Here is a 14,716-nt window from a genome sequence, read left to right on the forward strand (position 1 = left end):
ACCCACCCCGAAACCTTGGCTGCCCGTCCTTGCCAATATCGAACCACCCTCGATTAGACGTGAAAGAGCAATCCAGAGGTACAAAGAAAAGTTCAGGGACCTACCCCCTCCCCCTGACAGACTGATGTCAAGAAATCCCTTCTGGAAAGAACTCAAACAACAGATTGATATCGATAACCTGTGGAAACAGCAATGGCAGGAAAGCAAAGTGAATAACAGTTTCCTTATTGAGGACCCATCTCAACGAGTTCCAGGCTTCCAACTCCAACGTAGAGTGTGGGTAACTCTAAATCGTCTGCGGACAGGTGTTGGTCGGTGCGGATATTTGTTGAAAAAGTGGGGTTTCTCCCAGGACCCCAATTGTGAGTGCGGAGAGAGTCAAACCATGCAGCATATAGTTGAGTGCGACGTACACGGACTTAAGGGAGGAAATCTGATGGACATACATGTGATAAGTGACCAAGCACTTTTGTGGCTGGAAACCCTGACAATTTTATTGTAAATCATTGTTAATGTTAATTTAAATTTTTATGTTGATGTTTGTAAGTGTATCACGCTTTGCCTGTAGCTGAACGAGAAATAACCACAGTCTTGATAAATTTGAAGAAAGACATTATTCCACTGGGCTGTATTTCAAAATACTTTACACCATCCAACGAGTTTTAGGCACAGTCCAAATTTAAGTGCATCTATAGCTACAGAAGTGGATATATCATCCTCGAATCAAATACAATTTGCATGAAATGCATATTTGTGCAGAGCACTGTCATCAATGTTCATCTTGTAATGCATAGTTACAAATCACACTTACGTTATAGGCTGCGTTTATTTCAGTATGGTCACTGAAATGAGAGACAGCGGGACATGGATACAGTACAGAGTCATAGGGCTTTGTGAAGCCATCTTGTCACAATTCACCTGGAGCGATTTAAGAAAACCATGAAACAAGTAAATAAGGATGGTTACACAAGTATTATCAGAAGAGAATGGGTGAAAAAAAACTCTCAAGCTTACAGAGAAACTAGATCCTGAAAAGAAATGCATTGTATCACAAAAGGTGTTCCTCTGATATTTTCACATAATTTCACTGTGGATGACTTGAAATATCTGCTTTTGAAGGCAGTTCATATCATAATTGTATAAAATTATCAACACACAATCGAATATGGGTAATGCAGAAACAGGTTTAATAATGGCTAAGAACATAGGAATGTGCGTGTGACAGTGTGAACAGCATAACGAATGCGTTATTATAGCCAAGATAGACACAAAAAAGTAAAAACATTGTGGACCTTCTGCCAAGGCTGCGTGCAGACAGAAGATGGTTGCTATGACTGGTTTGCCACAGGCAAAGGAGTGTAACTGGGCAATGCATTGTCACAGCTTCAACTCATCGCCATATGGATGAAATAACGATGTCTCTTAAACAAAAACTGACAATGACTTTGAATGCATTTACCTTTGCATAAGATGTGATGATGAGGACGAGCACAGAAGAAGAAATACACCAAAAAATAAAATGCAGGACTACCAATTTTAGCCCAAAAATTAACCACACAAAAATGGTTGTGATGGCACTCAACAAACAAGAATTTGAGAACACTGATCAAGAAAAGAAGCTAGAAAATGTGGACCACTTTCAGTATGTTGGTAGTGTCGTAACTCAAAAAGCCAATTCTTTCATAGAAATCATTAACAGAATTAAAACTCAAGAAAATTTTTTACCTTACTTATTTTTTACCCGTAACTACATACAGCCTTGAAACCTAAGATGCCTACAGGTCAGTTCAGGAAACTGATCACTTAATTGAAACAGTATATGGAAAAAAGAGGAGTAGAGTGGCATCAAGTCAAGAGGAAGAAGTGTACCTGGACAGACAAAGATGGAAAGCGATCTTGTACCACAAATACACAACTGAGGATGATGATGATGATAGATAGATAGATAAATAATAGATAGATAGATAGATGCACAACCAACATCCATCACATTACTACAAGTTTATATACACATTAGCTTCACATATTATGAAGAGTTCAAAACTGTCTGACGAGGCAAAACAAATTATTCAGATTGTTAAAAGAGATGACAGTTTAACTGCGATGGGGCATTGAGTATCATCTAACATGTGGCATAGGATGAGTAGCACATCACAGTCACTGCAGAGTGAGGGGAAGGAGTGGTTGTCTCCTCTCGCCAGACCAGGAAGCCAAACATTATATGTTAATGGACACAATCCTATTGGGAGTCAGGTCAGAGTGATTTCATCCCATCAGAGTGACTCGTATGAAGTACGCCACAGCCAAATACTTGGCTACACTGACCGCATCTTATTGCCGCTTATGCCTTGCCTCTCTTCTTCTCACAGATGTTTTGCTTTTTGACTCAACAGTGAGAGGACAGCCTGAAGCAAAATGGAATACAGAGTTATACTGAGTTCCCTCCAGGTTTCCATGGCTGTGCTACATATGATAGTTCATTTCGCTTAATTTCTACATGTTCTAGTACCTAGCAGAATGACATCTATTTCCCCTGTTGTTGACAAAGAAGTAGTTTGTCTTGTATTAACTGGGACATTTTCTCTGTTGCGTACATTTGCTACAAAGCTTGTAAAGTACTAACAGACTCAGAGCAGATGAAAAACATTTTGGTTGAGGGGTCTTGTTGAGGGACTGGATGGTTGCCTCAGATGGACATCATAGTCCACTGTCTCTCAAGCTAAATCATTAGAAACATCAGGCTGAATCAGATGTACTATAGTACAGGTATAGCTATACTATAGTATAGGTATAGCACCATATTTAGTGAGTATTCAAATCATATTCACTTTGAAGAAATTTCATGTCTTTCTTTATGGCCCCAAGTTGCACCTGGTAATGAACCATGTCACTGACCACATTTTTCAACCCAACATCTCATGTCTGAGACCGTATTGCTCATTAGCTTCAGTGCTGGGCATTGTTCCTCAATAAAAATCTATGCAATCAATTTCAGAGGCACATCCCAGGATGGAAATGTGGATTCTCTTTCCTGCCTCCCCTTGGTGCCAGATTAGAAGTTCCATTAAGAAGAAATTCTTTGTTTCTGCCTAGACAACAAGGCTCAACAAGCTGTGGACAATTTTCCCATTATGGGATCAGTCTGCATCACCACCACCACAGAGGCAAATGCCGCTCTCAAACAAGTTTGCACCTTCATCTTCAGTGGGTGGCCAGAGTAGTTGGCCAGCAACAGTCTCTCCTCTCTTTGGCATTACTAGGGGTTGCAACACCATTTGCTTTAGTTAATGATGTCATCCTTTTTAATCAAAAACCACACTGCAACACATGCAGTGATTCCACAAGCCTTACGACAACAGATCCTACAGTTGCTGTATAAGGGGCATTGGGGCACTTCCAGGACCAAGCTGTTTACTCAATGCCCTGGTTATCAGATGGGCATCCACCAAGAAATGGAGAACTTTGTCCATCAAAGTAACAGATGTGAAGAACAGCAGGTGGCCCCCAAACAAGTTTTTTTTGCCTTGGCCAGCATCGACCAAACCTTGCAAATGAATGAATCTTGATTTTGCAGGCCTGTTCCTGAATACCATGCGGATCATCATAATTGATACTTTTTCCAGGTTCCTATATATTGTTAACTGCCATACAACAACAGCAGAATACATAGTGATTGTGTTGCTGAAGATTTTCGCCATCGACGGTGCTGCAAACATTAGTGGAGGTCTTTGAGAAATTTTGCACTAAAAATGGAATGAAGCACATCTGTTCACCTCCTTTTCATCCCCACTTAAATGGAGAGGCTGAGAGGTTTATTCGGACATACTCTCCAAAGTTCCGTTGGTCCGGCACATCCGTGTGGGACGAACTGTTTGGCCAACAAGATCATTGGTTTCCAGCCATCATTCATCAGCATCATGGACAATAGCTTTTTACACTTGGTACTAGAGACCAGATCATCAGTTGATGCCGGGACCAGCTGTGGTTACACAATGCCCCTCGACACCCCCCCCCCCCTCCCCCCAATCTTTTTCTCCCCAATCCCACTACCGCATCCTGTTTTTATATCATTTTGTGGAAGAAGAGCTCATCCTCAACCCCACTCCACCAAATCCTCCTCCCTCCTCTAATACCACCATCAAATGTTCCAGGTCAGCACAGCCACTGGGGGCGAGTCCAGCCTCTATGCCAGCTTCCTCACCCTGGGGCAGACCAACAATTTGCTTCAGATTGAGCTACCAGTCGGGGACATCCCCAGACGGTGCCTCAGTGGAGTGGCTGCCACTCCAGAGCCAAGTTGTGGTCATGACGTTGTCTCCAGTGTCCACCACAGAGGCTGCAGAAGAGATGGAGGTTGCACACCTTGCTCTCCGCCCGGCTCGAGGTCGGATCAAGTGGTGGTATCGATACCCCCTCCATCCTCACCCCATGGAAAACCAACAGTTACCACTACCTTTTGCAGTATGCCTCACTCCAGATCCACGTACTGCACCAGCCGTATGAGAAACTGGCCACACCGGCACACCACAGATGTTACTCAAGCCACTGAGATATGGATGCAGGGATCGACAACAGAGGGTCCACCTTGCCCAGTCAAGATGCTGCTACAGGCTACAGATTGCTCCGCCTCAACAGCTGTCCATCTCATTGGCACAACAGGAAACTCTAAGAGTGAAGTTTTTTTAGGTTTGTACCATCCTTGTAATGTGGATGGTTAAGTCAAGATCATCTCTTCTCGTGACACTCAACATTCTCTGCTGAGCCTTATCGAGATCACTGAAGCATGCCTAGATCTGTGCTCACAATTTCATACAGCCAAAGAGGCATGTATAGCTTATAAAATTCTATGGATGCAGTGAGCATTACTGTCTCCCCTTTTACTTTATAATTAGCTGTGGTATACTTTCCTCTCCTGCTAAACCATACGTTTACAGCTACATAAATGCTCTGTAAGTCAGTCTACAGTGTTTGGCAAAGTGAACTTCCTACCAGTATGAGCTTCTCCCTATCATGTTCCAGTCAACAAAAATGTACTCGCAGGGGAAAAAAGGGGACTGCCTGCATGCCTCTATACAAAGCCTACTCTATCATCTTAGTCTCACAGTACTTAAGTGAGATACAGGATTGATGAAGAAGAATAGTTTCACAATCTGTGTCACATACCGGTTCTGTAAATTCACCAAACAGTGTATTGGGAGAACTAAGTTGTTCTTTCTTAGGTGTCCTGAGTACCTCCGTTACACTTCTGCGTGCACTATAAGAACCTGTAATGATCCTAGCAGTGTGTGTGGATTCTGTTAACGTCTGCTGTAATGCCTACTCTATGTTGTTGTTGTTGTTGTTGTGGTCTTCAGTCCTGAGACTGGTTTGATGCAGCTCTCCATGCTAATCTATCCTGTGCAAGCTCCTTCATCTCCCAGTACCTACTGCAACCTACATCCTTCCGAATCTGCTTAGTGTATTCATCTCTTGGTCTCCCTCTACGATTTTTACCCTCCACGCTGCCCTCCATTACTAAATTGGTGATCCCTTGATGCCTCAGAACATGTCCTACCAACCGATCCCTTCTTCTGGTCAAGTTGTGCCACAAACTTCTCTTCTCCCCAATCCTATTCAATACCTCCTCATTAGTTATGTGAGCTACCCACCTAATCTTCAACGTTCTTCTGTAGCAACACATTTCGAAAGCTTCTATTATCTTTTTGTCCAAACTATTTATCGTACATGTTACACTTCCCTACATGGCTACACTCCATACAAATACTTTCAGAAACGACTTCCTGACACTTAAATCTATACTCGATGTTAACAAATTTCTCTTTTTCAGAAATGCTTTCCTTGCCATTGCCAGTCTACATTTTATATCCTCTTTACTTCGACCATCATCAGTTATTTTGCTCCCCAAATAGCAAAACTCCTTTACTACTTTAAGTGTCTCATTTTCTAATCTAATTCCCTCAGCATCACCCAACTTAATTCGATTACATTCCATTATCCTCGTTTTGCTTTTGTTGATGTTCCTCTTAAATCCTCCTTTCAAGACACTGTCCATTCCGTTCAACTGCTCTTCCAAGTCCTTTGCTGTCTCTGACAGAATTACAATGTCATCGGCGAACCTCAAAGTTTTTATTTCTTCTCCCTGGATTTTAATACCTACTCCGAACTTTTCTTTTGTTTCCTTTACTGCTTGCCCAGTGTACAGATTGAATAACATCGGGGATAGGCTACAACCCTGTCTTACTCCCTTCCCAACCACTGCTTCCTTTTCATGCCCCTCGACTCTTATAACTGCCATCTGCTTTCTGTACAAATTGTAAATAGCCTTTCGCTCCCTGTATTTTACCCCTGCCACCTTTAGAATTTGAAAGAGAGTATTCCAGTCAACATTGTCAAAAGTTTTCTCTAAGTCTACAAATGCTAGAAATGTAGGTTTGCCTTTCCTTAATCTTCCTTCTAAGATAAGTCGTAAGGTCAGTATTGCCTCACATGTTCCAATATTTCAACGGAATCCAAACTGATCTTCCCCGAGGTCAGCTTCTACCAGTTTTTCCATTCGTCTGTAAATAATTCGCGTTAGTATTTTGCAGCTGTGACTTGTTAAACTGATAGTTCGGTAATTTTGACATCTGTCAACACCTGCTTTCTTTGGGATTGGAATTATTATATTCTTCTTGAAGTCTGAGGGTATTTCGCCTGTTTCATACATCTTGCTCACCAGATGGTAGAGTTTTGCCAGGACTGGCTCTCCCAAGGCCGTCAGTAGTTCTAATGGAATGTTGTCTACTCCGGGGGCCTTGTTTCGACTCAGGTCTTTCAGTGCTCTGTCAAACTCTTCACGCAGTATCGTATCTCCCATTTCATCTTCATCTACATCCTCTTCCATTTCCATAATATTGTCCTCAAGTACATCGCCCTTGTATAGACCCTCTATATAGTCCTTCCACCTTTCTGCTTTCCCTTCTTTGCTTAGAACTGGGTTTCCATCTGAGCTCTTGATATTCATACAAGTGGCTCTCTTTTCTCCAAAGATCTCTTTAATTTTCCTGTAGGCTGTATCTATCTTACCCCTAGTGAGATAAGCCTCTACATCCTTACATTTGTCCTCTAGCCAGCCCTGCTTAGCCATTTTGCATTTCCTGTCGATCTCATTTTTGAGACGTTTGTATTCCTTTTTGCCTGCTTCATTTACTGCATTTTTATATTTTCTCCTTTCATCAATTAAATTCAATATTTCTTCTGTTACCCAAGGAGTTCTACTAGCCCTCGTCTTTTTACCTACTTGATCCTCTGCTGCCTTCACTACTTCATCCCTCAGAGCTACCCATTCGTCTTCCACTGTATTTCTTTCCCCCTTTCCTGTCAATTGTTCCCTTATGCTCTCCCTGAAACTGTACAACCTCTGGTTCTTTCAGTTTATCCAGGTCCCATCTCCTTAGATTCCCACCTTTTTGCAATTTCTTCAGTTTTAATCTACAGTTCATAACCAACAGATTGTGGTCAGAGTCCACATATGCCCCTGGAAATGTCCTACAACTTAAAACCTGGTTCCTAAATCTCTGTCTTACCATTATATAATCTATCTGATACCTTTTAGTATCTCCAGGATTCTTCCATGTATACAACCTTCTTTTATGATTCTTGAACCAAGTGTTCTCTATAGGGATTACAAACACTTGGGCAGTACTCTAGAGTAAGCTGCATTAGCATCTTGTATGTGGTTTCATTTACACATGCAGCACACTTTCCCAGAATTATTCCAACAAATATGTCTTCCATTGCACAACTACTGCTGATTTCATGTGTTTGTACCAGTTCATAGCACTGTATATTAAACTCCTGTGTTCAAATGCTGTGATAGAATCCATAAGTTCCACATTTGCCCACATTTAGCAGGCACCTTTATTTTCACGTTTAATATGTTGGCTCTATATTGACACACGAATTCACATGATTTGCTATCCTTTCAGCTATAACTGCTACATTTCAACACATTTGTCTTCCCTTAGCTTTGCTGCTGGAAAATTTAAAATTATGTTACAACACAGACCGACAATTTCAGTATATATCAGGTATTGTCAAAGAAAACATATTTGTGCTCAAGACTTTTGTAGCTATTTACATTTCAACGTAATATATTAAGCAAAACAAACAGCAGTGCACCATAAACTATTTGTGATTTCCACCATGTAATTAATATTAGTATTACAGATGGGATTAAAACAACAAGAAAAAATATTTTTGTGTAAATATAGCAATGTTACCTGTGGTGTGAATGCAAAGATACGATCATGAAGTGAGTACAACTTGCTTGTACTCAAAATACCAACATCATGAGATTTACGGCCTGCAAGTCCCAATTTCTTGTTTCGACCTGGAAAGATTTCGCTGTATCATACATGGAGAATTACCCCTCGCACAAAACATGTTGTAATAATGCAGTGTCTCTTTTTAGAGGACTCCTGCATACACATACTAAAGTAACAGATTATTTTATTGTACTGTGCAAAGATCAGAGCAGATTTAAAAAAAGAAATTGAAATTCTTTAATAGGCATAAGCAATTAATTATCTAGCATGTTTAGGTAGTTTAGTGACGCCATTTGAAAAGTGTCAGCATAATACAGCAGCAGATTCCTTACAAATACTAAGAAGAAAATGACACTGGTGACAAATGGAACAGTAACAAGTAACTATGTGTATTGTTTCTATTTCATCTCTCTCATCATAAACTAAGAGTGTATAAATACAAACTATGCCGTCTGCTTTGACATCAATTGTTGAAAAGTGTAGTCCATTTCACTTTGTACGCTCTCCAATCTTAACTGGTAAGTTGTAACAATGGAAAATTGTACTGAAATGCAGGAGGATCTGCAATGAATTGACGCATGGAGCAGGGAATGGCAATTGAATCTCAATGTAGACAAGTGTAATGTGCTGCGAATACATAGAAAGAAAGATCTTTTATCATTTAGCTACAATATAGCAGGTCAGCAACTGGAAGCAGTTAATTCCATAAATTATCTGGGAGTAGGCATTAGGAGTGATTTAAAATGGTATGACCATATAAAATTAATCATCAGTAAAGCAGATGCCAGACTGAGATTCATTGGAAGAATCCTAAGAAAATGCAGTCTGAAAACAAAGGAAGTAGGTTACAGTACACTTGTTCACCCACTGCTTGAATACTGTTCACCAGCGTGGGATCTGTACCAGATAGGGTTGATAGAAGGGATGGAGAAGATCCAACGGAGAGCAGCACGCTTCGTTACAGGATCATTTAGTAATCGCGAAAGCGTTACGAAGATGATAGATAAACTCCAGTGGAGGTCTCTGCAAGAGAGACACTCAGTAGCTTGGTACGGGCTTTTGTTGAAGCTTCAAGAACATACCTTCACCGAGGAGTCAAGCAGTATATTGCTCCCTCCTATGTATATCTCGCGAAGAGACCATGAGGATAAAATCAGAGAGATTAGAGCCCACATAGAGGCATACCGACAATCTTTCTTTCCATGAACAATACGAGACTGGAATAGAAGGGAGAACCGATAGAGGTATTCACGGTACCCTCTGCCACACACCGTCAGGTGGCTTGCAGAGTATGGATGTGGATGTGGATGTAGATGTAGCAAACTTGTACACACATTATTTGTCATTGTCATAGGATTTACATTACTTTTGCTTATTAACAAAACCAAAAGTAACTTTGAAAAAGGTTATCGCTTTCAATACAAGCACTTACATAATAAAAATTCATAGAACAAGTCAAAATTGTCACATTCTCTGCTACAACTTAGGGTAGTTTACTGATATAATCCAAAACAGGTGTCTTCATTTTAAAGTTAAACACATTTACAGTCATGTGCAACTGAGTAGCTGTAGTATTGGAGAGAAAGTGAAATTTATTGAGGTGTTACGTGAGTCCAATGACAGCAGACTTTGAACTGGCTGGTGAGATGACAACCAAGGACAGTATGGGTTAGATATACAGTATATTAGATTGAGGCTAGATGAAAGGTGCCCTAGATATGAGAACATCTCATTTCTGAGGTATAAATGGAAATGTCGTGTGGCTAGGGCCTCCCGTCGGGTAGACCGTTCGCCTGGTGCAGGTCTTTCGATTTGACGCCACTTCAGCGACCTGCGCGTCGATGGGGATGAAATGATGATGATTAGGACAACACAACACCCAGTCCCTGAGCGGAGAAAATCTCCGACCCAGCCGGGAATCGAACCCGGGCCCTTAGGATTGACAGTCTGTCACGCTGACCACTCAGCTACCGGGGCGGACATTTCTGAGGTAATGCATGGAATGAACATGGCAAATTTTAACAACGGATATAGAGGCAACAGTGCAAAAAATAATTTCCAATAAATGAGATAAGAAATGCCCGCAAACAACAACATCATCCAGAATGAACATCTTGCTTCATGGTAAAGGAGCCAATGCCCCAGCCATGGACCTCTTTATGGTACATGTCATTGCCCATGAAGGTTAGTATTAAAGTAAAAACAAAACCATCTGACAACTATGAAGAAAGGTTATCTGAACGGTGGGTGCAGGTACATGTTGGTACATACCAGCACAATGTGCAAAAATTACTAATCAAAGATCTGCTACCATAAAATACTTTAGCCAAACAGAATTACAAAAATGCAGGAATTTGAGCATCCCCAAAAGAACTTTCATAACATCTTGGAAATAGACAGGACTGTTCCGTGAAAAATGGAACAAATGGATGCCCTAATCCAGCTCCAATCAAACACCAGAAATTCTGGACAGAAGTTGAACAATCATGGATCACTAGGACTTCCCATCACTTTCATTACCTTACACCACAGTGTGTTCCCACATCAAGGCAGAAGAGGATGCAATATACAAGGTAGGTATCTCTAATTCAACATGTCATGAGTGTAATTTAGTCTGCATCTACTACATTCACTGCTGTCACAGCTTTTGTACACTGATCTGTAAACTTTTGAGGAGTGTATATATCTGCAAATTCATCTGCTGATTCTAGATTGCTGAACAGTTTCCTGTGGTGAAGCCATCACACAACTGTTTGATGAAGCATTACTTATGCACCAGTTGTGAAATATTTATCACAACATGTTTTGAGGCTAAGTCATCCCATTATCAAGTACTATAAAACAAGGAAACAATTTAAAACATTGTAATCTACACATACTGATGACCATGTAAATATTTATATTGCTTCTATGCTATTAGGCACCATCAAAAATCAAAAGGTGTCAGCAAATGTGCATTGTCAAACACAAGAAACTTTTCCTAGAACAACTCATGTTGGTGTATCATACTCTCACAAGGTTTAGTGTAAACTAATGGTAGCTGCTGCATCCCCCAAACAATCATAAAATTGTTTAATGCTGTATGTCAAATCCTAGCAAAATAAATAAATCAATACTGCACCTATGTTGTGATGTGTTCATCCATACTGAATACCAAAATAAAATATTAGACCTAATGCTGCTAATCAGAATAAGTTTGTGCCTGCTTCTCAAAGAACACATTGCTAAACTGGATACATAAAAATTCACAGAAACAATCACACCATGTTGGGGAATTATCTCATATAAACTACTGAGATTATTTAACAACTAAGGGATTAAAATTGCATTCAGGATCGATGACAAACTGGAGCAGACGCTGCAGCATCAGATTGGTACAGGGGAGAACTGGATGTGGAAGGTGTTGAGCCTGTGTACTGGGAGAATGACTCGTGCGTGCACAGAGACAGATGGTCTGAAGTGGATTCAGTCGAGTACGTAGTTCTAATTTTCATCTACTAGAGAACAGTAGCGGACTGGACTAAACAGAAATAACTATAATGTAGTTAAGAATTTTGACCACCAGACTCCAGTAGTGCACAGACATATTCAAGAAACAGATCAAGAGAAAGTTTTTGTGAACTGTTATCTTTACTTCTTGAAGGTTTTTTTGTTTATTTATGTTTGTATAGTTTTTTATGTGCTTTTAGTAGTGTGAATGATGCATGAATGTGGTCTAAAGTAAATATGTAGATCCTTGTTCTACTAACGAACGCTGTACGAACTAGTGTGAGAAAGTTTTAAAACAGTGTGAAGGCAGATGACAGGAAATTTTGTATCATAATATGTTAAGTAAGTTGATGGTAAAAGGAAAGCTAATTCCAGTGCAAATGAAAATAGTTAAAAACGTAAAGTAAAACAAAATATCAGAATGTTAAATATTTATTTCAGGAAAAAGTTCAGTTCGAAAGTGTGTTATCTGTTGATTGGTTAGTCATGAAAACTGTGGGCTAAGGCGGGAGATTATTGTTTTTCTATTGGCCTTAAAGAAAACTGACCAATTAGAGTGGAGTATTCTTCACATGTCTTTTCTCTTGGAGATATAGAATGCTTACAGCAGTCTAAGGGAGTCTGAGCTCAGCCTTTCAATGGTACGGTCGTGTGTAGGATGAGCTCCATAGGAAGTTATAATTTGCAGGTTTTAGTTGTGCTACATGTTTCAAAAGTGTTTTAAAGTAAAGGCATATTTACTCCAGTGTGTTTTTTAGAAAGTATGGATTTTTTAAGTAATTTTGTGTGTGAGAAAAGCTTGGAATACTGCGTAGACCGTTGACTAAAAGCCTGAGTGCATTAGACACTGTTAAACTTAATCGTATGGCGAGCATTTTCATTTAAGAACAATCCGTGCTTCAAAGCTGTTTAGATTTCGGGAAATACATTATCATAAACTTGCTAACCTGAATGAAAGGGTTTGTACATGACTATGTTAAGATTAGCACGGGCTTGGCAGTGAATGTGCACATCTCAAGGTTCAGAATATACATATAAACATGTGAAACAAATACTAACAAAGAGATAGAGGGGCTAGCCAGTACTTACCTCAGATCAGTACAGCCGATAGATACACAAAAAACAGAACCGAAAATTTACGTTCCTAGCTTTCGGAACAAATGTTCCTTCATCAGGGAGGAGAGAGGGGAAAGAAAGGGAAGAAGGGAAAGTGGATTCAGTTACTCACAACCCAGGTTATGAAGCAACAGGGAAAGGAAAACAGGGAGGGTAGCAAGGATGGAGGCATGGTTGTCAGAGGGAAGCCAAAGATATTCTACTGTAAGTACTGTGCCAGCTTCAAACCAAAGAGGGTGCATACAGAAGTAAAGAGGTACATAGTATAAAGATAAACTCAACTATGTAGGATGAAAAGATGCGTGAATGGCTAAAGAGGAAAGGGAAAGAGGAGAAGACTGAAGAGTAAATGGGAGTGAGAATGTTTAACGTAGGTTCAGTCCAGGGGGATGGCGGGATGAAAGGATGTGTTGGAGTGCAAGTTCCCATCTCCGCAGTTCAGAGGGACTGGTGTTGGGTGGGAGAAGCCAAATGGCACATACGGTGTAGCAGGTTCATAGGTCCCTAGAATTACGCTGGAGGGCATGTTCCGTTTCTGGGTATTGTACATCTCCTAGGCGGACAGTTCGTCTGTGTCCGATCATGCGCTCAGCCAGTTTAGTTGTTGTCATACCGATGTAAAAGGCTGTGCAGTGCAGGCATGTCAGCTGATAAATGACATGTGTAGTTTCACACGTGGCCCTGCCTTGAATTGTGTATGTTTTACCAGTAGCGGGGCTGGAGTGAGTGGTTGTGGGGGGATGCATGGGGCAGGTTTTGCAGCGGGGTCGGTTACAGGGGTAGGAACCGTTGGGTAGAGAAGGTAGTCTGGGAATATTGTAGGGTTTAACAAGGATGTTGCGGAGGTTAGGGGAGCAACGAAAGGCAACTCTGGGTGGTGTGGGGAGAATTTTGTCAAGGGATGATCTCATTTCAGGGGTTGACTTGAGAAAGTCATATCCCTGGCGGAGTAATTTGTTGATGTATTCGAGGCCAGGATAATCCTGGGTGACAAGGGGGGTGCTTCTGTGTGGTCTGGGGGTAGGAACATTGTTGTTGAACGGGGAGGAATGTATTGCTCGGGAGATCTGTTTGTGGACAAGGTCTGTAGGATAGTTGCGGGAGAGGAAAGCATTGGTCAGGTTATTGGTGTAATTGTTGAGGGAACATGCCCTCCAGCGTAATTCTAGGGACCTAGGAACCTGCTACACCGTATGTGCCATTTGGCTTCTCCCACCCAACACCAGTCCCTCTGAACTGCGGAGATGGGAACTTGCACTCCAACACATCCTTTCATCCCGCCATCCCCCTGGACTGAACCTACGTTAAACATTCTCACTCCCATTTACTCTTCAGTCTTCTCCTCTTTCCCTTTCCTCTTTAGCCATTCACGCATCTTTTCATCCTACATAGTTGAGTTTATCTTTATACTATGTACCTCTTTACTTCTGTATGCACCCTCTTTGGTTTGAAGCTGGCACAGTACTTACAGTAGAATATCTTTGGCTTCCCTCTGACAACCATGCCTCCATCCTTGCTACCCTCCCTGTTTTCCTTTCCCTGTTGCTTCATAACCTGGGTTGTGAGTAACTGAATCCACTTTCCCTTCTTCCCTTTCCTTCCCCTCTCTCCTCCCTGATGAAGGAACATTTGTTCCGAAAGCTAGGAACGTAAATTTTCGGTTCTGTTTTTTGTGTATCTATCGGCTGTACTGAGCTGAGGTAAGTACTAGCCAGCCCCTCTATCTCCTTGTTAGTATTTGGTTTAGAATATACTGAAGTTTTGCCAGTATTTCCGCCTTTCGTTCAAAATTAAGACCATTTCCT

General features: G+C 41.0%; 1 protein-coding gene across 2 annotated transcripts in view; it reads right to left on the reverse strand.

The window, feature by feature from the left end:
• Window positions 1-14,716, reverse strand: part of LOC124605322 (probable phosphorylase b kinase regulatory subunit alpha) — a 250,327-nt gene that overhangs the window by 134,702 nt on the left and 100,909 nt on the right. For both annotated transcript variants that reach the window (XM_047136918.1, XM_047136917.1), the window contains exon 10: window positions 8,262-8,371. In XM_047136918.1, coding sequence (XP_046992874.1) covers window positions 8,262-8,371 — 110 coding nt within the window. The remainder of the gene's footprint in view (window positions 1-8,261; window positions 8,372-14,716) is intronic.

This window comes from Schistocerca americana, chromosome 3 (assembly GCF_021461395.2).
Source record: "Schistocerca americana isolate TAMUIC-IGC-003095 chromosome 3, iqSchAmer2.1, whole genome shotgun sequence".
Classification (NCBI taxonomy): Eukaryota; Metazoa; Arthropoda; class Insecta; order Orthoptera; family Acrididae; genus Schistocerca; species Schistocerca americana.